Source organism: Macrosteles quadrilineatus, unplaced genomic scaffold (assembly GCF_028750875.1).
Source record: "Macrosteles quadrilineatus isolate MER2022 unplaced genomic scaffold, UCM_ALF_1.0 Scaffold_2__2_contigs__length_208266976, whole genome shotgun sequence".
In the NCBI taxonomy this organism is placed as follows: domain Eukaryota; kingdom Metazoa; phylum Arthropoda; class Insecta; order Hemiptera; family Cicadellidae; genus Macrosteles; species Macrosteles quadrilineatus.
Window position 1 is genome coordinate 117,220,324 of NW_026542595.1, and position 25,790 is coordinate 117,246,113.

General features: G+C 35.0%; 1 protein-coding gene across 2 annotated transcripts in view; it reads left to right on the forward strand.

Annotated features, from left to right (window-relative positions):
* LOC128985818 (regulator of telomere elongation helicase 1 homolog) overlaps nucleotides 1-23,038 on the forward strand; it is a 62,756-nt gene extending 39,718 nt beyond the window's left edge. Inside the window, exons 2-16 of one of the 2 annotated variants that reach the window (XM_054405727.1) lie at nucleotides 2,027-2,183; nucleotides 2,625-2,800; nucleotides 4,351-4,605; nucleotides 5,120-5,233; nucleotides 6,115-6,336; nucleotides 11,637-11,825; nucleotides 12,446-12,564; nucleotides 13,552-13,693; nucleotides 14,372-14,436; nucleotides 14,816-14,978; nucleotides 15,726-15,977; nucleotides 16,802-17,041; nucleotides 18,809-19,003; nucleotides 19,124-19,271; nucleotides 20,351-23,038. In XM_054405727.1, coding sequence (XP_054261702.1) covers nucleotides 2,027-2,183; nucleotides 2,625-2,800; nucleotides 4,351-4,605; nucleotides 5,120-5,233; nucleotides 6,115-6,336; nucleotides 11,637-11,825; nucleotides 12,446-12,564; nucleotides 13,552-13,693; nucleotides 14,372-14,436; nucleotides 14,816-14,978; nucleotides 15,726-15,977; nucleotides 16,802-17,041; nucleotides 18,809-19,003; nucleotides 19,124-19,271; nucleotides 20,351-20,433 — 2,520 coding nt within the window. In that variant the 3' untranslated portion in view covers nucleotides 20,434-23,038. The remainder of the gene's footprint in view (nucleotides 1-2,026; nucleotides 2,184-2,624; nucleotides 2,801-4,350; nucleotides 4,606-5,119; nucleotides 5,234-6,114; nucleotides 6,337-11,636; nucleotides 11,826-12,445; nucleotides 12,565-13,551; nucleotides 13,694-14,371; nucleotides 14,437-14,815; nucleotides 14,979-15,725; nucleotides 15,978-16,801; nucleotides 17,042-18,808; nucleotides 19,004-19,123; nucleotides 19,272-20,350) is intronic. The other variant, XM_054405728.1, reaches the window with a different exon arrangement.
* The last annotated feature ends 2,752 nt before the right edge of the window (nucleotides 23,039-25,790 follow it).

The window sequence follows — 25,790 nt, forward strand, 5'->3', positions numbered from 1 at the left end:
AAACTGTGGCAAAGATATTTGAGGCAATTTTGGTCTGAGAATAGAGTTGGATTTACTACTTTCTGTAATACTTGCATTTTGGAGAGATGACGTTGAGACTAAGTCAAGGAGGTCCAGCATTTCCGATTTGTTGATGAGGTAAGCTTCTTTTCCGCGGCTGTAGTGGTCTTCATTTAGATAGTCGAGATTTTCTAGCAATTCGGGCTTTGACTCACAGATCCTTTCGTGATCTTTGTCAAACTTTTTCCAGTCTGCTTCCAAAACTTCAAGTCTTGTTTGTAGTTGAGCCTTAGTTATAGTAGATGTATCTTTGTTTTTGAAAAAGGCTGAAGCATTTTCCAGGTGTTGTAATCTTGATTTTTGGAGTTTTATTTTTGATTCCAGTGATGCCATAATGATAATGAATTTTCAAATTTTGGTAGACATAAAATAAATTTTGATGAATAAAATTTCAGTGATATAGATACAAGTGTTTTGATATGTTGCTGTTCCGGCTCGATTTAGGACCAATAATGTTAATGATAGATAGTATGAGTGATTAGTTTTTACAAAATAAAAGAGATGAAAAACAATTGATGGTTTATTAACATGGTTGAGAACAAAACTGATAAAAAGTAAACAAAAAAGTAAATAGATCATAACAATTAATAACATATGATTTTATCCTCAAATGGCAGGCAGTTGATAGTATACATAGAGTAGGTACTTCTAACACTCACTTTATGCAGAAATCCCCTGGAGCTAAATTTTGAACGTCAAAATCCGGTAATCTCCCCCGGGGGAAAACCGGGGATGGCAACCATATCCATTAATTTAAATAGGTCTGGGCCTTTATAAGTTTGGTTGCACTTGAGTTTACGTCCTACACTTACTACCTATAATACATTAGGCCCCTAACTACCAGCTGATTATAAAATGAAACTGTTCTAAACTAACTTAGAAACCTAACCTTAACCAAACTGCAGTATGTGAGTAAATGTAGGACGTAAACTAAAGAACAGCCATAAGTTTAGATTGGCCTGATGAAAAATACACAGCTTAAGAACATAGGCTACGTTTTTATTGCATAGGCTTAAGCCATTTTTCAGGACTGGTCGTAAGAACGATTGTTTCAGTTTGATAACATGAATTCGTGGCATAAACCTACTGACATTCTCTTTACTGGTGCACCCCCATAGCATATCATTCAGTAGCATCATGGAGGGGCATATGGATCATCTGTTCAGACCAAGTTGTGCAACATTTTAACATTATAAGGTTAAATTTTAGGGTGTATATGTAACATAGGGCTAAATCAATAAAAACGTTGATGTAACTTTAGCCTAGCGTGTGTAATTTTCAGCCAGAGACACTGACATGTCATAAAACCAACTTTGAATCATGACTTGAGAACTACAAAAACTTGTTTTACCATCTATAATGTTTAAGTTATATGACTTGATATTTTTTTAGGTTTTAGTTAGATTCGGTTCGTCAGCATTTTACAGATTTGGGCATAATGACTGTTTACAGTTTATATGTTTTTCACACAGCACTTGATGCTCAAAAACTAAGTAGCCTATAAACAATCTGGTTCCCAGGTTAGATGACAGCCATTCCTATTATACAAGAAATAGAAATCAAATTGCCATTGATTTCCACAGGCTAGAGTTTTATGATAAAAAAAACATAAATGTGGGTGCTAAGTTTTTACTACGGCTAACTGTGGAATTGAGAAACGTTAAAGATGTAAAAATTTTTAAGAAAAAATTAAAACTGCATCTGACAAATAAAACATTATATAAATTTGATGATCTCTGACAACCATACTTTTTGTTGTTTTTGATTAACTTTTGGTTTAAATAGGTTCCTTATGACTTGTGGAGGAATTGTAATGAAATTAAGTTGTTAGCTGTAATTTAGCATAATTCAATGTATACCACTGTATATTATATGAATAAAGACATTTTCAATTCAATTCAACTCTATAAAGTTTTTTATTTTCATTATTTCATTATTTTTGTATTAATTTTTCTTTAATTTCCAGGGTGTGAATGGGGTGTTGGAGAGTCCAACCGGAACAGGAAAGACTCTAAGCTTACTGTGCTCGTCTCTCGCTTGGCTCCAATTAAAGAAGGCTCAAGTCTTACAGTCGGAACTTAACAAATCCAATGCAACTAAGGAGTCTGGTGAATCATCACGGGGTAGGTTATAAATTTAATCCACTACAAAATCCCTTAGTGTGATCCCAGTAAGTTAGGCCTATCTGTTAATGTGAGGTTTTCCCTAGTACTGGTAATGTCTTAGTATTTTAATCCAAGGTAAATTTATATTTTTGTCATTCATTTTGAAAGTCAATAAGTAGCCTAAATAACATTGCTTGGACCAACTTATGCTGTAAAATATGTGTGACTCGTGTATCTCGGTCTCAATGTCTTTATTTACCGTCAGGTCCGGTCTAAATGGTTAACTATTGAAGCTATCAAGTTCTATAGTCCACCACCACATTTGAAATAATAATGGCGAAGTTGTTCTATGTATTTTGTGTATAAATTATTTACTAGTCATCAGAGTAATCCAAAACTGTCAAGTTTGAAGGATTTAGTAAATTTTTTTGTACTTAATTTGATCTTACAATCTTGAAGGTGACAACCGGAGTAGGACCAAGATAATCTATGCGTCTCGGACTCATTCACAACTCGCTCAGGCTATGAAGGAGCTGAAGCGTACCAGCTACAGACACATGAAGTCAGCCGTGCTCGGCTCACGAGACCAGTTGTGTCTGCACCCTGACCTCGCCGGAGAGAATGGATCGATGAAGGTTAGCGCACAATGTTCTCAACCATATACTTTTATCCTGTTAAATACTAAATGTCCAGGAGATTTCAGATACAAAAAATCACACTTATGTAACACTAACAATCCAAGTTTGACATCTTCCAAGAGAAAAATAAAAACATATAGAATATTTTCCCCCACATTGCATAGCAGCGCCGTGTCGTCATAGACGCCTTTATAGTAACATATTGTGTGAAAATTTCAAAAAAGTAAAAATTTTAAGAGTAATTTCAATTTCTTTAAAAACCATAAATCACAGTAATACCAACAGTAAAAAAATGTAGAAACAAACATCAATGTGTTAATCATTATTGTTAATCTTTACAAAGACAGCGACGCACACGTAGGTGCGTATTTCAACCCAAACATGAGTGAAGGATGAGTGTAGAATGGAGTGAATGTGTCTAACTTTTTTACTATGAGCAGCTGTTTCAATAGCCAGGATAATCCATATAAAGCCAAAAGTACCCATGAACTTTTGAGAAAACTACAAGTCACACCCCCATAAACCATAATATGGTTTAATATATATGGTAGGTAGGTATATGGGAAGTTCCCTTTTGAAAGGAATTACGACCTTAAAGGGCAATTTACAAAATAATGGATAAATTGCAAATAATAGTTTTGCGCAAGGTTTCTCGTCATGACGAACATATTAAGTATATATATGACGAGAAACCTTGCACAAAACTATTATTTGCAATTTATCCATTATTTTGTAAATTGCCCTTTAAGGTCGTAATTCCTTTCCAAAGGGAACTTCCCATATACCTAATGTTAAAAATACCTCAGATCACAGAACATGTACTACTATAACCCAGAATGCCAACAGCATGGTAAAAAGCATTAAGTGTTTTGAGAGAGCTTTGCCTGTCAATCGGTAGGCAGCGCCACCAGCGTTGCTATGCTATTGCATGGCAACGCTGGTGGCGCTGCCTACGGATTGACAGGCAAAGCTCTCTCAAACCGCTTAATGCTTTTTACCATGCGGTTGGCATTCTGGGTTATAGTAGTACGTTTTCTGTGCTCAGATGTACTTATTAGTTTGTATTACTGTACCGGTATTCTATTTTTTGTTTATTTCATCTTAACTTAACCAATCAATAATTTTATTAATACTTATGAAGTCAAACGGGGTAAAGCCCGTGGGTAATAGCTTGTTCATTTAAAGCCCAATGATCAGGGCAGCTGGGTCCAGGTTTGAACTATCAAAAAGCTACTGACTTTACACAGGATTGAACCGGTAGCCTTTTGATTGTTAGATGAGCATTATAACCACTCAGCTACCCAGGCAGCTTGGTGGTTCAAAATCAAACCCAATCATTGGTTATTCAGTAGGAAAACAATTAAAACTTTCAAAATGCATTGCAAATAGTTAGTAGTTCTTTATATTTACTACTTAAATAAAGAAGATTATTTGTCACAAAAAATGCCTCCATGCCAAACTTACATCAATACCATCAGCATAGTCATGAAACTGGCATATTTATTTATACTAAAAAAATTTAGCAATCATTTTTGTTATCACTGCAGGTGGCCATGTGTCGAAAGAAAATTAGCGCTCGTTCTTGTCACTACTACAACAATTTGGAGTCTCGGAAGCATGACCAGAACAACTTCCCCACCGAGGTCACCGATATTGAGGACTTGGTGAAGTTCGGCAACGAGACGCAGTGCTGCCCCTACTACATGTCTCGTGAAATGATGTCGTCTGCGGACATTGTGTTTATGCCGTACAACTATCTGCTTCATGCTCAGACGAGACGGCAACAACAACTGATATTGGACGTGAGTAGTAATCAGATTTGTATTTGTAGATTGTATCCTGGACAGGCTTCCACGGTCACTGATTGTGATTTGTAGGCTTCTGGGATCGTCACGCATTAAAACCGTGTCTTCAGTGGATGCTTCAGTGTTGCGTCATTTTTCACATTGTCGATCCGTAGATCATGAATCTATTTTTTAGTACCATCTTTTTTGTATATTTACCGTCTTGTGAGTAACAGTATAAGCGTAAATATATGTTTTAAGTGTTATAAGACGTTTCTGTTATTTACTTTCCGTACTTTAATTTTATGCTATGGCCTAGGCTACATCACACAATATTTACTAGCTCCAAAGATTCTGTGTTTGTGCATTTTCATCCATTTTTGTTAGTTAGGGGAGCCTGTTTAACTGTCCACCATAAAATCCTTAAAACCCTGGCCCAAAGTCATCTTTTCACTTTATCATAAAAATGTCATAGGAATAAAATTATTATAATAACTTTTATAACTATTATTATGATTTTTTATGTTGGCAGAACACAGTAGTTATCCTAGACGAAGCTCACAACGTAGAGAGGATGTGTGAAGAGTCAGCTTCTGTTCAGATAACCAGTACGGACATTGCTCTTTGCATTGCGGAAGTTGAACAGGTATTTTTTGTACATCTTTGGATAGTCCTAAGTAGGGGTGTGCGATACATTTTTTTTTCGATTCGATGCGTTGATGCGATATGATTCAATGCAGCACGGCATGATTTTATTTCAAAATTATTTACAACTTGTGTTTCTGTAATGGATAATTTACCTTGAAAAAAGGTTTACCTAAGTAAAAAATTTACCAAAAAAAATATTTATGAACAACAGGATAGTTGCTGACCTAACCTCCTGCTGATGGACACTGGTAATTTTATGGTTGTCCTAAGAAAATCTAGACCTCACTAACAATTAGAATAAGCCTGAAGCAATTAATTGTTATAGATATTTCGATGTATGCTGAATCGAATAGAAATATTTATGTATTTTCGATGCATCGCACATCACTATTCCTAAGTTTAATCAAAGCTTGGTTCATCTTCTATGTATTTTTTTTTACAAATTTCACTGTCTTAAAGTATAAATTTACAACTTGTAATGTAATACCTACTTGTCCTCTTTGTCGTTGTTTGAAAATTGGATGCACTGTGTCAGAAGAGTGTTGAGGCTATTTACTGCTTAAATAGAGTTGTTCCGTCTTGTAACTCTTGAAGAGAGTAGAGCGGCCTATTTACTATAAAAGTACCCTCTAATTTTTGTTAAAGAATGCATTTTGAAAACATAAAATTTTTAAGTCACCAAACATCTGTGGATTTCTGATCAAAAAACATTGTACACAGCCAATACTACAAACAAACCTCAAGCCTTGATGTAAAATCTCGAGGTAATTTTTCTTCAACAAATTTTATAAAACTATTTTCTCTTATTGGTTTTAATTGGAAGATTTTTACAGACATTGTTATATTGCTGATAGAGGTTCTCTTATTGTCGTATTGCAGATTATTGAGAAGATCAAGCAAGATCTCACCGATTTGACGGACGATTCGCCCAAGGCATTCTCGTTGGAAGACTTGCGTGGTCTGAAGGCGATGTTCCTCTCGTTGGAAAATGCTGTTGACGCAGTAGAATTCGAAACAGTGAAATATGGAAAAGACAAAGGGCAGAAGATGGGGAAAACGTTCCCTGCCTCTTATATATTTGAACTGCTCGCTAAAGCCGGGGTGAGAATATTTTATTCATCACTACTGTTATTTATTTGTTAAGTAAATCATTTAGTTTGTAGCCTATCTGTTGTTTTAATCCATCCATTGATTGGTCGTCAATCTATAGGAAAGAATAATCTTAAGACTTTACTCTTAACTTCTTTGCTGTTATCTTTAGGGGTGTGCGAGTATTCGAACATCGAGCTTTTTCGAGCCGAATAGCGTCCTATTCGGCTCGGCTCGTGATTTTCAAAAAGTTTGAAATGTTCGAGCCGAATACTTATTGAACTAGCAAATAAAAATTAAATTAATAAATAAGGAACTAACTTTCATTTAAATTTACTCTCCGTTTCATAATTCTGTCTTGATAACAGGAACCTCAGCTCAGTCAAGACGCAATGATTATCGATCGTAATTTTGAGGAAACTACCACCTATCGCGTTGTCTTTCCAACACAACTATTCGTATCGTAATATACAACGCAGTGCGAGTGCGTGATTGGCTAAGTCGCTATGACGACACACGGTTGCCACGGCAACCTACATTGCGCACTGAGCACTGCGCCTTGTGTGGGAGGGGAGATTATACCAACAAACTATTTCAGGAATTCTATTTTGGGACGGATGAAAGATAAGGAAGAAACAAAGGTGGTCACGTGTGCAAATGTAGTGGGCGACACAATAAGGCTGTAAACGAGTATCGTCGTGTCGTTGTTCCTTGTTTGTTTACTTTTTAGGATTCCTTATCAAACGCCCCTATCTGCTATCTCTCTTTCTCTCTCTCTCTCTAACAATGTACTGATTAAACAAGATTGTGGTTGACGACTTTTCTACTTATAAGTTTCCCTGCGGTTATTTTAGTTCAATCAATCCCATAACCTTTCTAATGTTTATCAAAATAATTAATTAATATGTTTTGTATTTTATTTCCTTTAAACCAACCCCTATTTACCATCTGTATTTTATAGAATAAAATGTTTGTTTATAAAGATTGACTGGCCACACAATTTTGTACCTATTTTATTTTGTATAAAAGTAACAGTTACTTTGAGGATTATATATATATCAATAAGTGGCGCGTGCTGTAATGAGTGCTTTTTATTTTCAAAATAAGTAATGAGTTATTAATTTTTGATAGTACGGGTCATTAAATACCATAATGTGATGTAGTTTCCTATTTGTATCTTGCAAATAATAATAATTGATAGTTAATTCTGGAAATGAAAAATAGTGATCGCATTCATAAACCTGTTGTCAAAACAGCAACGAGGGTGTAAGGGTTTATTGTTTCAGACGCAAGGGTGTTTCAAGGACAAAGTGTTGGGCCACCCGGATGGGGGGGGGAGGGGGCGGTGAGACTGTGTGAAGGGGAGGAAACTGGTTTTGGCTATTTATTGATTAGTTCGCCGACCCTTCTAGATGACAAAATTGAGTGACAGTGTTAAATCATCGTGTTCTGCATTTCATTTCTTGTTTACTTTGTGTGTTATTCAATTAATTCTAGTGCTTTGGTCTATTTCCTCTATATGTCAATTATATATTTTTTAATATATAAGTAAAACTTGTCTCTCCACCTTTTTGGATCCAAACCAACCATGTTCTTTTTTGATTAATAGGATTCATTTAGAGGTGTGCGGATATCCGAAAAATCGGGTCGGATTTGGTTCGGATATCCGTATCCAAACCGGGCCCAAATTCGATATCCGACACTATCCGTTATTTATCCGACTTTTTCGGATATACAATATATTTTGACGTTTTGGACAGAAAACTAAATCTCCATAGCTACCATTAGTTTCCCAGGACAAAATTACAGCAATACGTTTCCAACGACCTAACAGCAAACGGCAAAGAAGCCGTATGATGCAATACTGATAAACTAGTTTAGTCGTTATCGGCTGTTTTGCTTTACGATTAGATTCGTCTGGAATGAACAGGCATAAAGCAAAAAAGAACTACCATGGTCAAATGAAAGTCAACTCGTGCTTGTCTCGCTCCTGATACTAGGGGCGCTGTAATAGTTTATTTACAGTACTGTTACAGTACTGTAAAGATAACAACGTCATTCTTTCTCTTTGTTCTTCTATTTCTTGGGTTTCCCTTCATCACGCATTCAACATGTTGTCATGGTTACTAATCACCCATGTCGTTATCAGCTTTTGTGACATAGCGCACAGCATGGGGTAAAACTTGACGAAAATCGGTTAATTTTTACCTACCAATTAAGTACTACTTTATTGGTATTTGGTACTGTATTAATAATCGGTCAAAATGGCCGATTTTTGTCAAATTTTACACCAAATTTATTGAAATTTCAAGGTGAATATTAATAAAACAATTATTACCAAATATTTGTATTCATTTAAAAGATTGATTTGTTGTATTGGGTTCCCCACTGAGTGCAGCCGAGCGGCACTAATGAGGGTCGGACCTTCTTGCGGGTGAACAATAGAAGGCTTATCAGACCCAAGATGCATGGAGTAAAATCAGACCCACCCCTCCCCCGTGGTCTGGAGAAAGCTTGTAAACAAACTATTGCACAAGCCATTGGGCTTCTTCAACTATAATTTTGTCAAATGAACTGTGATGTTTTAAAATCAAAAACAATAATTTGGGACCATACTGCTTAACAATAATGGACTGCAATTATTGTTAAACATACAATCCATTTTTACATTAAACAAAAATATTTTGTGCATGGAAAACAACAAGAATAATCACGTGTTTTTAAATTTATTTTGTATTTATTTATACAAAGTAGAATTAAATATTCATAGTAGTTACAATATACATATGTAATCGACTTGCTAGTTGTTTTGTCGTCATTCAAGGTCGCGTTGCTGTTCTGTCATGAAAGACAATCTGATTGTCTCAGTCTTCACTGCATATCTCTTCAGGCCTTCAATCGATATCCTTTTATTTCTTGCATCTTCATTTAGTTCAGTTCAGTTCTTATCGTGATTATCTACTATTTGATGTCTTGACAATTCTCAATGTTTTTAAACATATTAAAATAACATTGTGTTTATTTAAAAATTGACTGAACATTATTATTATTATGCACTTTTTTAAGAAAAAAAAAGTTTAATAATTAAGATAAGGTTAGGCCTACGCTAGGAAAAGCTCGGCTCGAAAAAGCTCGAGCTCGAACATTTTTTAAAAAGCTCGGCTCGGCTCGGCTCGAGGTTGAAAATCACTATTCGCACACCCCTAGTTATCTTTATTCAAAAATCAGGTGTAATAATAATCTTTTAGGCTCCAACGTCCGATATACAGAACGCATGATTAACATAACTAAACTTTTACGTAGATCTATCTTTGTGAATATATAGTAAGTAAAAAAACTGTTTGATGCTAAACCCGATATTTTCTGCAATTTGGGAGAAGTTTAGAATTAAATTTCAAATCAAATTTTGGAGATTTTTAGGTTAGTATCATCGGCGGATAAACATATAGGTACTGCTTTTCTCAGGGTTTGATAATGAAGTTGATATATTTTTTTTAGATAGCATATGAAAAGAAGGGGCCCTAAAATTGATCCTAGAGGATATTTAGCTACAGAGACAAACAATATATCTTCTTGATGGACAGAATTACATTAGATAGGAGGTTGTTTTGTTTTCTCTTTTTAAACATTACTTAAGTTTTCTTTGTAAAATTGCTAAAACTGTTTTACTATGAGAAATACACAGGTGTATTAAAAAATCATTGCTTAAGTTTAACAAAAAGTGGTAAGAAGCCTTTAAAAATAATTAATGTGCATTTTGTAAACTTTTGTAAAATTTTGATCATTTTTAATAATTTTCTTTTTTATTTTATAAATTGAATGTAGGATTAGTGTGGAATGGGGAAAAATGACCTGTCTAAATAGTAATCAAGACTCTGTACAGCTGTCCAACTGAAACATGTTTTCATAAGGGTGCGCTCTACCGGTCCGCTGTGCGCTAATGCAAGGGTTTATGATCTCCGTCATTGTCAGCTTAGTTCTTAACCGATTGAAAATATATTGTTCATTTCTTATTTTTGTAGGCTTGTATCGTTTGAATTTTTTGATAAGTAGAATTTTAAGTGGGAAGTGACTGGTAAATATTTCAAAATAAGCTTTTTCTAAAACATTTTACACATAAAAATGAATTTTTAGAAGAAAATTAAAACAATAGATTCATAAATTTGAATCTAAAGAGTAAGGAACCTTCCTCAGATGAAAAAATGGTTAAAATTTAACTGAATATTTGATAGGACTTAGACATCTGCAAGTGCTTCTTACGGCGCTATGGCGCAACATAGCTACTGAAGCCCGAGCTGAGGTAGAGCACACCCTTAAATTACAATCAATATTTTAGAATTAATTATTTGTAAAGTTTGATGTTCTTTTCTCCGCTGCGTTGAGCAATTTCGTACTCTAAAATTGTATATAATAGGTTATTTCAAACTCTGTTTGGTTCATATCTTAAATGCTGCAAAAGTCTGAGACTTAATTCCTTATTATCATTTTTGGGGTGCAAATAAAGGTGAATTATTTGTATGAAGTTTTTTTTTTAATGGTATGTTTGTTTATATGTATCTGGAATTTGAACGTTGTAAACACTTTTCTAATTAGTTATAATAGAAAATCTAGTCCTCTAATTTGAAAAAGTCAACAGTTTTAAATACCTAGGAGTAATTATATCCAACCAAAATACTGATGAACTAGAAATCCAAAGCCGAATAAATTCAGCAAATAAATGTTTTCATGCTTGCAATAAATTACTTTCATCAAAATCTTTGTCCCGGAAAACAAAAATCAGGCTGTACAAAACAATAATTTGCCCAGTTCTCCTATATGGATCAGAAACCTGGAAATTAAATAAAAGAGATGAAAAGAAACTAATAGTATTCGAAAATAAAATTTTAAGGAAGATTTTTGGACCAATATTCGAGCTAGGAGAATGGAGAATAAGACACAATAGGGAATTAAGGCAACTGTATAATAGCACAGATGTAATTGGAGAAATCAAGTGCCGAAGAATCAGATGGGCTGGTCATATATTAAGAAGAGATGAAGATTGTAGACTGGGAAGAGTTTTAAAGGGAAACACTACAGGAAGACGACCCCGGGGAAGACCTAAGCAGAGGTGGTGGAAGCAAGTGCAAGAAGATTTGGAGAGAATTGGGGCAACGGAGGATGATGCGAAAGACCGGTTAACTTGGCGAAGATTTGTTGGTGCGGCCAAATATCACCTCCGATATAAATGGCCCTGGGAGTAAGTAAGTAAGTCCTCTAATTTTTGTTTAAAAAAAAATCTTACAATGCATCACAAACAGGTATTTTTTCCGCAGATTACCGCAGACAAGCTTTCCCTCCTGGATACCAGTTTGTCCAACCTCGCATTGTTCCTGACGACCACTTGCGACCCCGCTCTGACTCGTAAAGGAGAGATCTTTCTCAAGTTTAACGAGTTCCTCGCAACGGTGTTCAGCAGTTTTGACGAAGGAGGCCCCGTTAGAAGCTCGGATCGTTACTATAGGGTGAGATTAGGTTTGACTTTTGAATACTGATGTAGACATTCCGTGTATGTAGGCAATATTTAAATAAAATAGAACATAGAATGAGCAACTCACAGAGTATTAGCATTGGCTATTGGATGCTGAAAGAATGCACTAGTGACAAAAACTCTGTTTCCTACCTTATTTTTTGATGCCGGCCAAGTTGATGGATCATAACAGTTGCTATAGATCACAATAAGTCATTCCATTAGTTTGAATTGGTGAAAAAGATTGTGTATTCAACAGAAATAGGTAATTTAGATCAGCACAATCTGTCGGTTGTATTCAATCTGTAGAAATTAATATTTTTTGCAACACCTACAATAATTTGTATGAGAGTTATGGTTTCGGTGTTTTTGTTCCAATACCAACCACATGTACTAGGACACTCACTCACACGTACAAAAATGCACGGTTTTTTTTACAATCATAATATGTGTCTAACAAAGGTGTTTCGCTTTTATTTAGCTTTCATTCTTTTTCTCCTCTCTGGGATTGACATCCTCAGTCAGCAATTGTTTCATTGTCACTCTGCCTGGAGAGGCTATAACTAAGCCATTTGTATATTTATAGTGTTTAATATTTTTACTAACATGTTCCAGGTTTACATTGAACCTGAAGTACCCAAGAAGGGCAATTGTGACGCATGGTCAGACACAAAAACAGTACCAAACTCTACAGCGAAGGTCGTCAACTTTTGGTGTTTCAGTCCAGGATTTACGTGAGTAGAACTTTATTGTAATATTATAAGTTTACTGTAAAGATATTACAGTAAACTTGTGTATTGGTAAATAAACGAAAAAAAAAAAACAATAAACAAAAAGGTAAATAAACGATAGCTTATAAGGTATTTTGTGGTAGATAGCAGGCTAACCTTACAGTGGTGGTAGGTTAGGTGAGGTTATATTATGCAAGCTATAGGTAGGTGAGGTTAGATAATGCAAGCTATAGGTTATGTGAGGTCAGATAATGCTAGCTACAGGTTAGGTGAGGTCAGGTAATGCTAGCTATAGGTTATGTTAGGTCAGATAATGCTAGCTAAGGTTAGGTGAGGTCAGGTAATGCTAGCTATAGATTATGTGAGGTCAGATAATGCAAGCTATAGGTTAGGTGAGGTCAGATAATGCAAGCTATAGGTTATGTGAGGTCAGATAATGCAAGCTATAGGTTATGTGAGGTCAGATAATGCTAGCTATAGGTTAGGTGAGGTCAGATAATGCAAGCTATAGGTTATGTGAGGTCAGATAATGCTAGCTATAGGTTAGGTGAGGTCAGATAATGCTAGCTACAGGTTAGGTGAGGTCAGATAAAGCTAGCTATAGGTTATGTGAGGTCAGATAATGCAAGCTATAGGTTAGGTGAGATTAGATAATGCAAGCTATAGGTTATGTGAGGTTAGATAATGCAAGCTATAGGTTAGATAAATAAATATAGGATGGAGAGGACACAGCTAACTCACCTGATGAAAGGTTGCAGACGAGTCAAAGAACACATAAAATCACACACATAATGTGTTCTTTGACTCGTCTGCAACCTTCCATCAGGTGAGTTAGCTGTGTCCTCTCCATCCTATATTTATTTATTTAATCCAAGCTAAATGCTTTTTCCTAAAAACATAAGCTATAGGTTAGGTGACGTTAGAGTTTGTTGCTATAGTTTATGTGAGCAGGCTATAGGTTGAGGTTGCACTGTAACTTTTTTGTCCCAGCATGCGGTCTCTCCTGAAACAAGGAGTTAAAAGCGTAATCCTCACCAGCGGGACTCTCTCCCCAACCAACGTCACCATCGCCGAGCTCGGCATCCCAATTCCAGTGTATCTGGAAAATCCGCACATCATCAAACCTTCTCAGGTATGTCCTAGATTGATTTGCAATTTTGCTTACACAAATTTTAAGGTTTGTGAGAAGTAAAAGCCTTGATGATGAAGTTTATTTGAAAAATGCATTTTTCTGCTGGAAGACTCTGCTTTGTGTTTGGGATTGTTCAATATTATTCAAAATAAATAAAATGCCAAGGTCTAGTTCACGTCTTTGTTGAAGCTTCTGGAATTGATCTCACCGTTACCTTTTATTAAAAATCCTAAATTAATTTTCAAATTTATAATTTAATGACCTTAAAAAACTGGAATATCAAGTATGGTTATTGTAAGAAGAGGTGAGCCTATGTAGCTTTAATTATTTATGATTACCATTAATTAATGTGTTTGTGTCTGAAATCCCAAAAATTTAAACCTGAATTCAGCATTTGTAGACAATTTTTTCACCAGTATCTTTTCGACAATTTCTCAAACCAGCCAGTCAGTAATTCTTTTACAAACTTCTTTGTGTTTTCTTTCTCCACTCAACTGAACACCTGTTTGTTTTAAACTCTGTTGAGTTCTTAGTTTATTTGTTAATCCTGTCATTTCAAGGCGTGATTTTCCATCAGGCCGTTGTTAGTTAATAGAGTACAGTAGCTAACTTTTGTGTTGTGACAAGCTAGCTAACTATTTACATGTGTATTTATATGTGTACATTTGGGTTTTTCAGGTGTGCATCAATGCCCTGAGAAAAGGGCCTACTGGGGTACAACTCATCTCGGATTTTGCCAACAGGTATGTTATAATATTTGCCTGTTTTTTTTACTCACAAACGAATCAGCTTGTCCACAGATAAACACATAACTACTCGTTTGTTTTAGCACTGTTCCCGTTATTGTTTAGTAGTAGTAAAGTACTGCAGCTATGTGTGGTTTTGAAACACATCCAGTTCATTTCTTAAATTCTATTGGTTCTGTTTTTAGTTCCTACAACAATCCAGAACCAAAAAGATAAAAAAAATAAATACATTTTATGATTTTAACTTTCCCTATAACTTATTTTAACTTTTCTCATTAGATAGCATATTAACAATTTACTTATCCTGAATTGAATTGTGCAAGGAATTTGAACTACCATTTTGCTTTCAAACTAATGTTTTTCCCCATTGTTTCAGAGAGAACCCCAATTATATGGCGGAACTCGGCAGAATTCTACACAAGATGTGCGGAGTTGTGCCAGATGGCATTCTCATGTTCTTCAACTCGTTCTCTTTAATGCACAAGACGACCGATCACTGGCGGGAGACGGGACTTTGGTCTCAGATAAACGTTGAGAAGGTCGGTAAACATTCATGTAGTGTGCACTGTCCAGGATATGAGATTTTGTATAAACAATAGGGATGGTCAAGTCTCGAATTTTCAGGAAATTTTAAATCTTGTTACACGAGACGAGATTTATTTTTGGCCGAGAATTTTATCGAGACGAGAAAAAAAAATAAAAATGCCTGCAGAAAGTTAATGCAATACCCGCAATACAGGAGCGTGTTGTAGTTGCGTTTCCTTTGCGAAGGCGTTCTTATTTAATTAATTCTTTAAATGTAAATATTACTTTAATTATTTTAATAACATTTGAGAAGTTTTGTTAAGTGTAAGCAGCGTGAGGAATGTTTTCTTACTATAAAAAGTCAAAACAAGTAACTATTTTATAAAAATTAATATTGCTTTTATTTTGTTGAACTCTATCCTAACTGATATCACTATGTTTCCTAATCGTAGGCATTTTTTATAAGTTAGGCGTGATTAATAAAAAAATGTTATGCTGATGTTTTTTTAATAAAAGATTGTAAATATTCTTGCCTATTATCATTATTTTTTTATTTAAACAGTCATCTAACAATGTTACAAAATCAGGTAAAAATTTTGAACTTGCATTTCCCGTTGTGTATGAGAAGGGAAATCCCGTCTCGATCTCGTCTCGAAATTTTATGAGAAATAAAAAATCTCGTCTCGTCTCGTCTCTAACTAAAAATCCAATCTCGCCCATCCCTAAAAACAATAACAAGCATTTGCTCTTCTTGTCCGCAGAAAATATTTGTTGAGCCGCAGAAACGGGAGAGCTTAGCGGAAGTAATGAAGAATTACTCGGAATCCTTGGAGATGGAGGGGTCGGGTGGCGCAGTGCTCCTGGCCGTTCTGCGAGGGAAGGTGTCCGAGGGGATGGACTTTGCGGACTCACAGTGTCGCGCAGTTATCATCACAGGACTGCCGTACCCTCCGTTCAGAGATCTGCGTGTTGTGCTTAAACGAGAGTACATGAAGAACATGCAAAAGAAAATGGTAAGTAATGTTACCTGTTTTGTTTTCTTTCATGGTGAGGTTTGGGGCTAAACCCCTTGCTACTTTAACCTATTGTACTCATTTCATCGGTCTTGGTGAATATTAACAGCTGTAGAAATGATTTTATTTTACTCTATTTGGCCTAATGTTTACTGAGATAAAGCTGGACACTACAGCCACGAGGACATTTCACGAGTACATTTCATGAGTACATTTCATGAGTACATTTCATGAGTACATTTCACAAGGACATTTCAGCAAATTCTGTCCTTACAGCACATCTTCATTAGTCTGTTTATATGAACGCTTATGGTACTAATAGCTAATAGCTATATACACTATGGTAACTTTTGTTAGCAATTAATATTTCTTCAGTCAAAGAAGAATAATATTTAAGTTTTTTTCAATTGATTTTAATAATTTACATTCATTCAATTGAGGATGTTTTTTTTTTTTTTTTTTTTTTTGGAAAGTCAACTTTTTTTATGTCATTGGTGTATTTTTATTGTTGTAAATATTTGGATTTACCACCAAAAATGTTTCTTGGCAGCAAGACTAGACTGTTTGCTAGAGAGACTCAACAGAGCCTACACCAATTCTTGCCAAGATTCTCTAACTTTTGAGAAATATTTTATAACCACAAAATTAACAAGTTGGTTGTGAAGCTTCCAAATTAGTGAATTTTTTCTTTCTCCCCTACGAGTCTATGAACTGTTATTTACCAGATAAGCTAACTGAACTCCCTTAGCAATATCCGACTCCCTTCGGGTAGTCTTTGATGCTAACACGTATTTCCTGCATAACAACCAACTCTGTCCATCCAGGCTCTGTCGGAGCATCAATGGTACATGGCAGAGGGTACCAAAGCAGTCAACCAGGCTGTGGGGCGACTGATCCGGCATAGGAGAGACTTTGGCGCACTTTTATTGTGCGACTGTCGTTTCGAAAAAGAGAGTGTCGCCAAAGATCTCTCCGCCTGGATGCGGCCCCTTATCAACAAGAGCGCAGAGTTCGGACCTGTTTACGAACGGGTGTCCGAATTCTTTAAAGACATGGAGGTAAATGTAAGCCTATTGGTCATAATTTAGAGGGTATATATAGAACTGTGGGTGCATTTTATGTTTATATTTTGCGATCACATGCAGTATTGCGATCTATAGACTGCTACCGTATAAGCCAAAGTCATGGGCAAACTAGTGGTAACTACAGTAATAAGACAGTGAGTTGGCCAATCTCAACAAGCTGTCGTCTACCATCAGCCTTGAGTGTTCTGAAATAAAATTCTCTAAAGCAAAAATACTTTTACAAACTACTGATACATCGTAAGTTCAGAGTAATGGATTTGTGGTAAAACAAATAAATTGTGGGAGCAATCCTCCAACTGTGCAATGTTAGTTTTCTTTACCATAAGCAAGCAATAAAGTAGGGTTTCATGATTTTATTTAGGTATCGCTTGCGATCTACAAAATTTATGATTACGACCATCTAGGTTATATTATAAGACTCGCCATTTTTAATTTTTTACTAAAAAAACTAATATTATAAATGTTAAAGTTTATGTGTTTGTTTGAAGCTCAATCACGCATTAACTACTAAACGGATTGGGCTTTAATTTGGTATGATGATAGCTTACATTCCCGATCAACTTGTAGGCGTATTCTTATCTCAAAAAAACCATTCGAGCTCTGCCCCAGTGGCTCTGCAGTTCCCCATGTTAACTTTATGAGTATTCGTATTTAAAAGGAATTATATAATTTAGTCATCCGTTTCAACTAAAAAAGTTGGTTCTATTATATGCAAAAGCATAAAAAGTTAAGATTTACCAACAGGGTGCAGCACTATTATTCTTTTTGCTTGTATTAAAAAAATACTAATTTGAATTAAGCAGCAACAAAAAACTGAGAAATGTAATGAGAATTGTCAAAGTAGGATTGTTTACAGTTATGTTCATGTTTTTAATTTAATGAATAATTTGTAATATTTTGTGAATTTAATAATTTATTTTTCTCTATTGTTTAGATGAAGGGGTAGAACGTTATGGCTATGTTAGATGTGTAATACTATAGTATACCGTAAATTTAAAGAAGGGAATTGTATCAAACTGTGTCCTCCCCCCATTGCAAACGCAAAGCTCGAGTATAACTGCAATAAGCATTTTATACTTATATGCCAACCCCGTACGAAGGACGGGTACTCTGTTAGTTGGTAAATAATTTTTGACACAAACAAATTATTCAAGGAGTAGGTATTTTTTGGATGGCCTTTGACCAGAATAGGTTTTAAATTTTGCTATTGGTAGGAAGATCCGGCTTACCTGTAGGCCTACAGTGGATGTATCTTCTGCATATGAAACACATTTAAATCCATCATTCACTCACAATTGTAATATTTTATGGTCACTGACCACTTTGTCATTCACAGAGAGGGAAGTGACCTTGATATATTTCAATTTTGTGTAAGTATATGATATTTTTCCTATTGTCTATTGAGAAGAGTCCAGTGTAAGCCTGCTCCTCGTATAAAAAATATTTATGCAATTCTCAGTGCTCGATTTGTAAAATGAGGTGCCGAAACTGTTACCTATTTAATATGTGATTTGTACCTATTTATGCCAATATTTTTTTTCTTTCCAAAAGAGAGGTGCTGGAACTCCGTTCTGCCGTGTTCTCCCTCAAATAGAGCAATGTCTATTCTGGTATACAACTTTTACTGAGAATAACAAACAAAAAGGATTTTTTTAAATTCATAGTTTATAATTTTTTTACTAAGCATAACTTATCTTCTTCATATCGCTTTTGCTGTATTCACTATAATATTATTTTTCTTTGTAGAGAACCGGGGAGGACATCAAAACAGCTGTGTGTGACAGCTGTCCTGATAAACTGACGGATTCTGATGTTGAACCTGCTCAAAAAAAGCGCAAACTAAAGGATCAACCGCTTGAGTTTGACTCAACGAGCTCAGAAAATTCTGATACAGCTTCCACCCAGCGACCGGCCAAGAGCACGGTTGAGTATGTCCGAGAGGTAAGATATTTAAAGCTTTTTCAAATCCATACTTTCTTCCTTTAAAGAGTTTCTTGACCCAGTGATTTTTCCTCCAAAAATCTAGCTTGAACTTTATATATGTCTTTGCATTTTTTACAGGTTAAGAGTACACTCGAGAAAGAAGAGTTTAAAATTTTCAAAGAAGCAGTGAAAAACTATGGTTCTTCTAACAGTGCAAACTACGACAGTTTGGTTTTAAATCTTCGTAAAGTATTCTCGGATCCGTCAAGAAAGGACTTGTTCATTGGTAAGATGAATTCAATTTATATTCTTTAAGTGGTGGATTAATATTTTCTTTTCTAAAACCTTGTTTTAATAATTTATCTGTAACAAGTTATTCTGTTTGAAATATTTACATAATTCATAAAATAATTGAACATATACTTTACTCAGAGACAGATCAACAATAACTTACCTAAACAACTTGGTTGATTATCTGAAAACTTGCGCTACATTCCTATGGAAAGAACCTCTTATTTGATCCTCGAGTTTTATTTGGATGAATTTGGTTTGGCGGAAATTCCAGTTTATGTAGCCCACTCATTAAGCAACATAAACTTAAGTTGTAAAACTAGTGATTTTAAAAGTTCATGGTAAATTTAGAATGTAGGACTGATTGAAAGGATGTTTCCCCTTATGATTTGTTACATACTGTTTGGATCAAATGAATGTTATATTTGGTTGTTGCTAACCTAGAGAGTATATTTTTTAAGAATATTTCACTCATTTTCTAGCTTTACTGAATTTTGAAATGCTCTCATTGACAGCAGTGGCGGTTCCAAAGATTTGGGGGGGGGGGCCTATAGGGGTTAATGCCCCACCATTGTAGGTACCCACGAAGTATAAATTTAAACATACATTTTGTTTTCAAATCCCAATGGAGGTTTTTGGACACAGTTATAGACCTTGGAAATTGCTTTAAAAAGTCATTTTTTTTTTTTTTTTTTTTTTTTTTTTTTTAAGAGGTTGGCGGCCTCTTTTAACCTTAAAAAAAAGTCACTAAACCGCTTTAAAAATGTAATGCAAATTTTCTGGGGAAGGACCCTCCACCGCGGTAGCCACCCTCTCCCTTGACACCGCCACTAAGTGACAGTGGAATATTATACTGTTTTGTGTATATATAGTGTAAAGTTTTGTTTTTCTTGCACCGGTTTGGACTCCTTCCTAGTCTGCTATCCTCAATAAACATACTAAATTATTAAAATCATAGACCCTTGTGCTCTGTTGCTAACTTCTTAAAGAGCATATATTGAGATTAGCACATTTCACGATGAAAAACTATGCATTCACCCTCAACAATATGTTATAGTTCAAATTTTTTTCCAGAGTTCAAGAACTTTATCAAGGCTGAACACGTCAGCAACTTCGATGATCTGTGTGTGAAACTGTTTGGTTCATCTTCGCTATGATTAGTGTTGCGATTCCTAAACTCGACTGATCTCTGTGATAACTTCATGCTGTGTTGTTTATTCTGACTTTGTGATAAGTCTCACGTCTGTAATATGTTAAGTTTTGTGTTTTGTGTTATATTCGACTCAGGTACCTGAGTGAAAATTTAAAAACGTACGTTTTCATGTCCCTGGCCTTTTACTTCGTAGATACTGGATTTGTAGTTTATTATTATGTGTTTTTATATTTTTTGGAACGGGGGCAACATGTTACACACATTTATTTAGTTTTAAATAGGTTCTAGGTATTTTTTTTCGAATTTTTTAAGTCTCGAAATTCACGACCATGACGTGTCCCTAGGGTACATTTTCCAACTTTCACGCTGTTTTAAGACTAATTATTCATGCCAAAATATATAAAGCCATATTTTTATGTCATCAATGGTTATTAAACTTACAAAAAAGGAGAATATTACAATTTTATTGTCATTGCAAACTGACTTCCGTGACAAAATAAGTCTGTCCCTCGATTTGGTGTCACGACCATTTGGGAAAAATTTTCAACTTTGGAGCACGACAGTGGCAAGCCTGGCGTTGATGGAGTCAGTTAGTTTTAGAGACTAGTTCGGGGTGTACGTCAGGATTGTAGTGCCGGTCGTTTCGAGTTGAAAGGCGGAATAACAAGATTAATAAAGGAAAGATTGTGTTTTTTGTAATTTTGGTGTGTCCATGACCGTACGCAGTCATTCGATGAAGTAGACATGGTGTTAATTTTTGTTTATAAGATATTTCAATTGCTAGATTAACCTAGAAGTCCACTTTGTATCCTCGAACATGAGGTGCAGGGCTACCACCAGAACAGAGCCAAAAAATACGTAATTTCACGACCAAAGTTTCACGACCATTGCGGGTTTTTTCACGACCAATCCAGCCTTATGGATTATAGTGTGTTTGGTTGTGACAATAACTTTAATATAATTGTAAGTTGAACAGTTTAGTTCAATTAAAACACCTATTTTTATTATAACCAACAGTATAATTGAAGGATTGTTTAGAAAGATTTAGATTATTTCAGACAATTCACGACCGTACCGCTTGTCCCTGACCATCACGTTTATGATTTCTATCATAAAAATTTCGAAAATTAAAATATCGTCATATTTCAATGTTTTATACACAAAGGAAGCACACCTCTATACTAACATAACGATTTTTCGGGTCTCAGGTAAGTTTTTTCGGAGTTATACAAACTTAAAAAGATTTTATTGGCTTTTTTCAATGTTTTGAGATTTTTTATTTTTTTATAGAAAGACCAAATATACCAACAGCTCAGGGACCTTTTTATTGTATAATGGTCATAAAAGTAAATTAGTTTATAGCAAAACATAGTTATAAAAATAATATTAACTATTTTTAATATTCATTTAAACGTCCGTTATGGTCGTGACAGGATTTTGTGTTTTTCCACTAAAGATGCTCTTTTAAAAAAAACTACCAAAGATATTGCGTTACCATGGACATTTTATGAAACTTCAAATGTTAATGAAATAAAAAAACGAATAAAAGTTTTGAAAAAAGGGGAAACAATTTTGCAAAGTGCTTTTCCTGAAAACGTACGTTTTTAAATTTTGACTCACCTACTTATTTTTATACTTTTGATAATGAATTACTTTACTAACGTTACTAATTAATGTACATATTAAATTTATCATAGTTGAAATTAAGTACATTTTTCATCCTTTTCACAATCCATTATAGTGTTTTTTATTGCATAGACAAATTTTTGTTAATTAAGTTTTGTATTATATTCAACTCAGGTACCTACTTATTTTTATACTTTGATAATGAATTACTTTACTAACGTTATTAATTGATGTACATATTAAATTTATCATGGTTGAAATTAAGTACATTTTTCATCCTTTTCACAATCCATTTTAGTGTTTTTTATTGCATAGACAAATTTTTGTTTATAGAAATACCAAACGCCAAAAAAAATAGGTGTGTACCATTTATTTGTTCAACCAATAACTACAGTATGTCATTGACTGTCCTAATTAAATAGATGAATATGACAAAGGATTTTGTTGATAAGTTATTTGTTCGGCAATAATGCTGGCTGTCATGAAATTAATAAATTTCAATACATTGATAAAAGAAACCGCTTTGGGTGGTGGGTGCAAATATTTCGATTGGATGAGTCTACTTGTGTCGGTTTAGTCATAAATAAAACATACTCAGTTTAGTCTATAGTTCAGCCCAGAGATTTAATTGCAAAGAAATGTCTACCCAAGAAACTATAGTAGTAATGTTAACATGATTTATGAACATGGGTATGCTGTGGATGGCATTTCTCATACTACAAACTTAATGTTCAATATACATACATACATAGTGTAGGTTTAATGACTATTATTTATAGTTCAGCCGCTTAGAAAACAACCTGCGCGCTAATGCTAAACCAATGCTGGAGGAGGTCGCTTTCTAAGCGGCCGAACTATAGTACAATAACTAACTTTTTATCTCAGAAGATATAGCCAATACCATTGAGATGAAACACAATGACTGGAAAAAAATTATTACTAAAGCCACGGCTGCCTTAGGTTTGTATAAGTATTAAAGTATTGGATGCAATATATATGTATATTATTTGCTCCTCATTTACCATAAAAAAGAAAAGACATTTAACGAACATTTTTATTTAATAATACCACAGATCAAACATGCTGTTCATGATAATACTCAAGTGTTGCCTGGTATAAACATAAGCACATAAAAAAATGTTCAGAAGTCACTGCTCCTCATCTTACCATCGGTTAAGAAATTTCACAGTCAAAAGCATTGCTTTAAATTTTCGTACCGGTACTGCATGTAAAAAAAAACTAATTCGCCCACTTCTATCCTCGGATTTTTTTAACTCCACCCTCACTATTGTTAAAGGTGAGATAATCATACAATATAACAACAACGATTACAGACACAAAGACTTAAATAGCTTTTAAACTAACTTTTTCATCTCTGACCATACTTACGAAACATTCAGAAAACACAAATACGAGACAGAACGGCTGCATAGCAGCTAGAAACAGCACAACTCACAGATAGTAATAAAAAAAACAACAATAAAAAGCAAAAACAAACAAAAATACCCCCGCAGCAAACCTGCCAACTAAGCGAATTTCCATTTGTCTGAATTGATTTTCAATTGATCTATTTAAATAACATTAGGTTTAACGAGTACCTAGGTTTGCTGCTACAAGGAAACCAATAAAGTGTGTTTTTGAGTAAAATATTGATAGCTTAGTACAAAATAAATAAATTTGCCAAGTTTGATCAAAATATATCCATAAACAAGCAAACTACAACATTTGACAATATGCTCCATAAGAATAACATGGGAATTTTAAATTTACAATTCTTTTATTTTCTCCGTTACTAATAATCGAACAAAAATACTTTTACATACTAAACTATTTGTTTTTTAAGCTCTTTCAAAAGGTCTAAAGAGAAATCGGGAAATTTTGTGTTTTGAGGGTCGAAAGTGAGAAAAACCAATTTTTACCCCGTAAAGCCCCGTTCCCATGGTCCGATCGTGCTGGTTCGCGAACTCATTCAAGTTTATCCCGCTTTAAGCCGCGTTTACACCGGAGTTTCAAACAAAAAATTGCAAACTTTTATTGCAAACAGCAGTTGCAAACAGTAGTTTCAAATAAATGTTTGCAATTTTTATTTCATGATTTGTTTCCATGTTTCTTGAAATTGTTTGGAATAATTTTGACCTTGATTATGACTCGCCTCGTTCTGGTTCTTCGGATCAGTCCTTCCGAGAATTTCAAGTGTCGAGGATGTCTTAGCCGCGGCGGCGTGTGTCGTGTTGTCAAAGCAACGTAGGCCGAGACGATGCTGGGTGAACATCGGTGATTGTATAAATCATAAAATAAAAATGATTATTAATTTTTAAAGATTGCAAGGAGTTAATTATAACCCTTTTAATTCACATGAGACGTTATTGTTATTTTTCAATTAGACGACCTTGTCATTTGAGATTAGTGTTAATTCATTGACAGTCAAACATAATTTCCCGATTAATTTAACACTGAGTCGAGACACAGGGTCGCAGTGATCACGTGAGTGAGATTGGAGGTGGTAGCGTAGGGGATGGCGGAGAAATGTTTCTGTTTCGTGTTTCATCGGCTCACAGTGACCGAAACTAGTGTTGCAAACAAAGAGTTTGCAACTCCCTTTGATCTTTACCGACTTCAAGTGGAAACAAAAATTTCTGTTGCAAACACTGAAAAACTGTTTGCAACAGCGAAATGTTTCGTCTAAAAATGTGCGTTTTTGGAGATGTTTGCAATTTCTGTTTGCAACTCGTGTTTCAAACTCCGGTGTAAACGCGGCTTTACACCTTTAAACCAAATTTCATCAAAATCGGACAAAAATTACTCAAGTTATTGCGTTCACGGACGTATATATATATATATAAGTCTATATATATCTAATATATATAAGTCTATATATATCTAATATATAAAATTCTCGTGTCACAGTGTTTGTCTGCAAACTCCTCCGGAACGACTTCACCGATCGTTATGAAATTTGGTGTGTAAATTCTGTAGGTATACGAATCGGTCGTAAACTATTTCCCGTTTCGAAATTCTTAAAAGGGCTCCGCCCCAGTGGCTCTGGAGTTTCCCATGTTAACCTTATGAGAAATGGAATTAATGAATCTTAACAGCTGTTTCAATTAAACAAGTTGGTTCTGTTCTATGATGTTCAATAGCATTAAAGTTACAAGGATTACCAACAGGGTGCGGCACTATTATTTCTTTTACATTTATGACAACAGCTAATTTGCAACCAAAAGGTGAGTGAGCGTAGCGAACGAACTTCAACCTGGAGGCGAGTTAGCGTAGCGAACGAGCTAACCTGAAGGCAAGTGAGCGCAGCGAACGAGCTCCAACCTAAAGGTGAGTGAGCGTAGCGAACGAGCTCCAACCCAAAGGTGAGTGAGCGTAGCGAACGAACTTCAACCAGGACGTGATTGAGCGATGCGAACGAGATCATCTTGAAAATTAAACGTAACGGTACTTTCTTTCCATCGGTCTGTCTTAGGGGAAACCTATAACTTAGGCGATACGAAGTTCGCCGGGTCAGCTAGTATACATATATAAACATTTGAACGAATGGTGTTTTTGGCCTCTGGGGAAATCAAAATGAAAAAGAAAATCGGTCCCAGGTCTAGGTCTTACCGTGCCACCTATGGTAATAGCTACTTCCCTATAGGGAAATTCGCTAAAACAGGTTTTTTTAGTGTGGCCTTGGATGTAGCCACGGCGATGTAGCAGTACCACTGACAGTGACCATAGAGATGAATA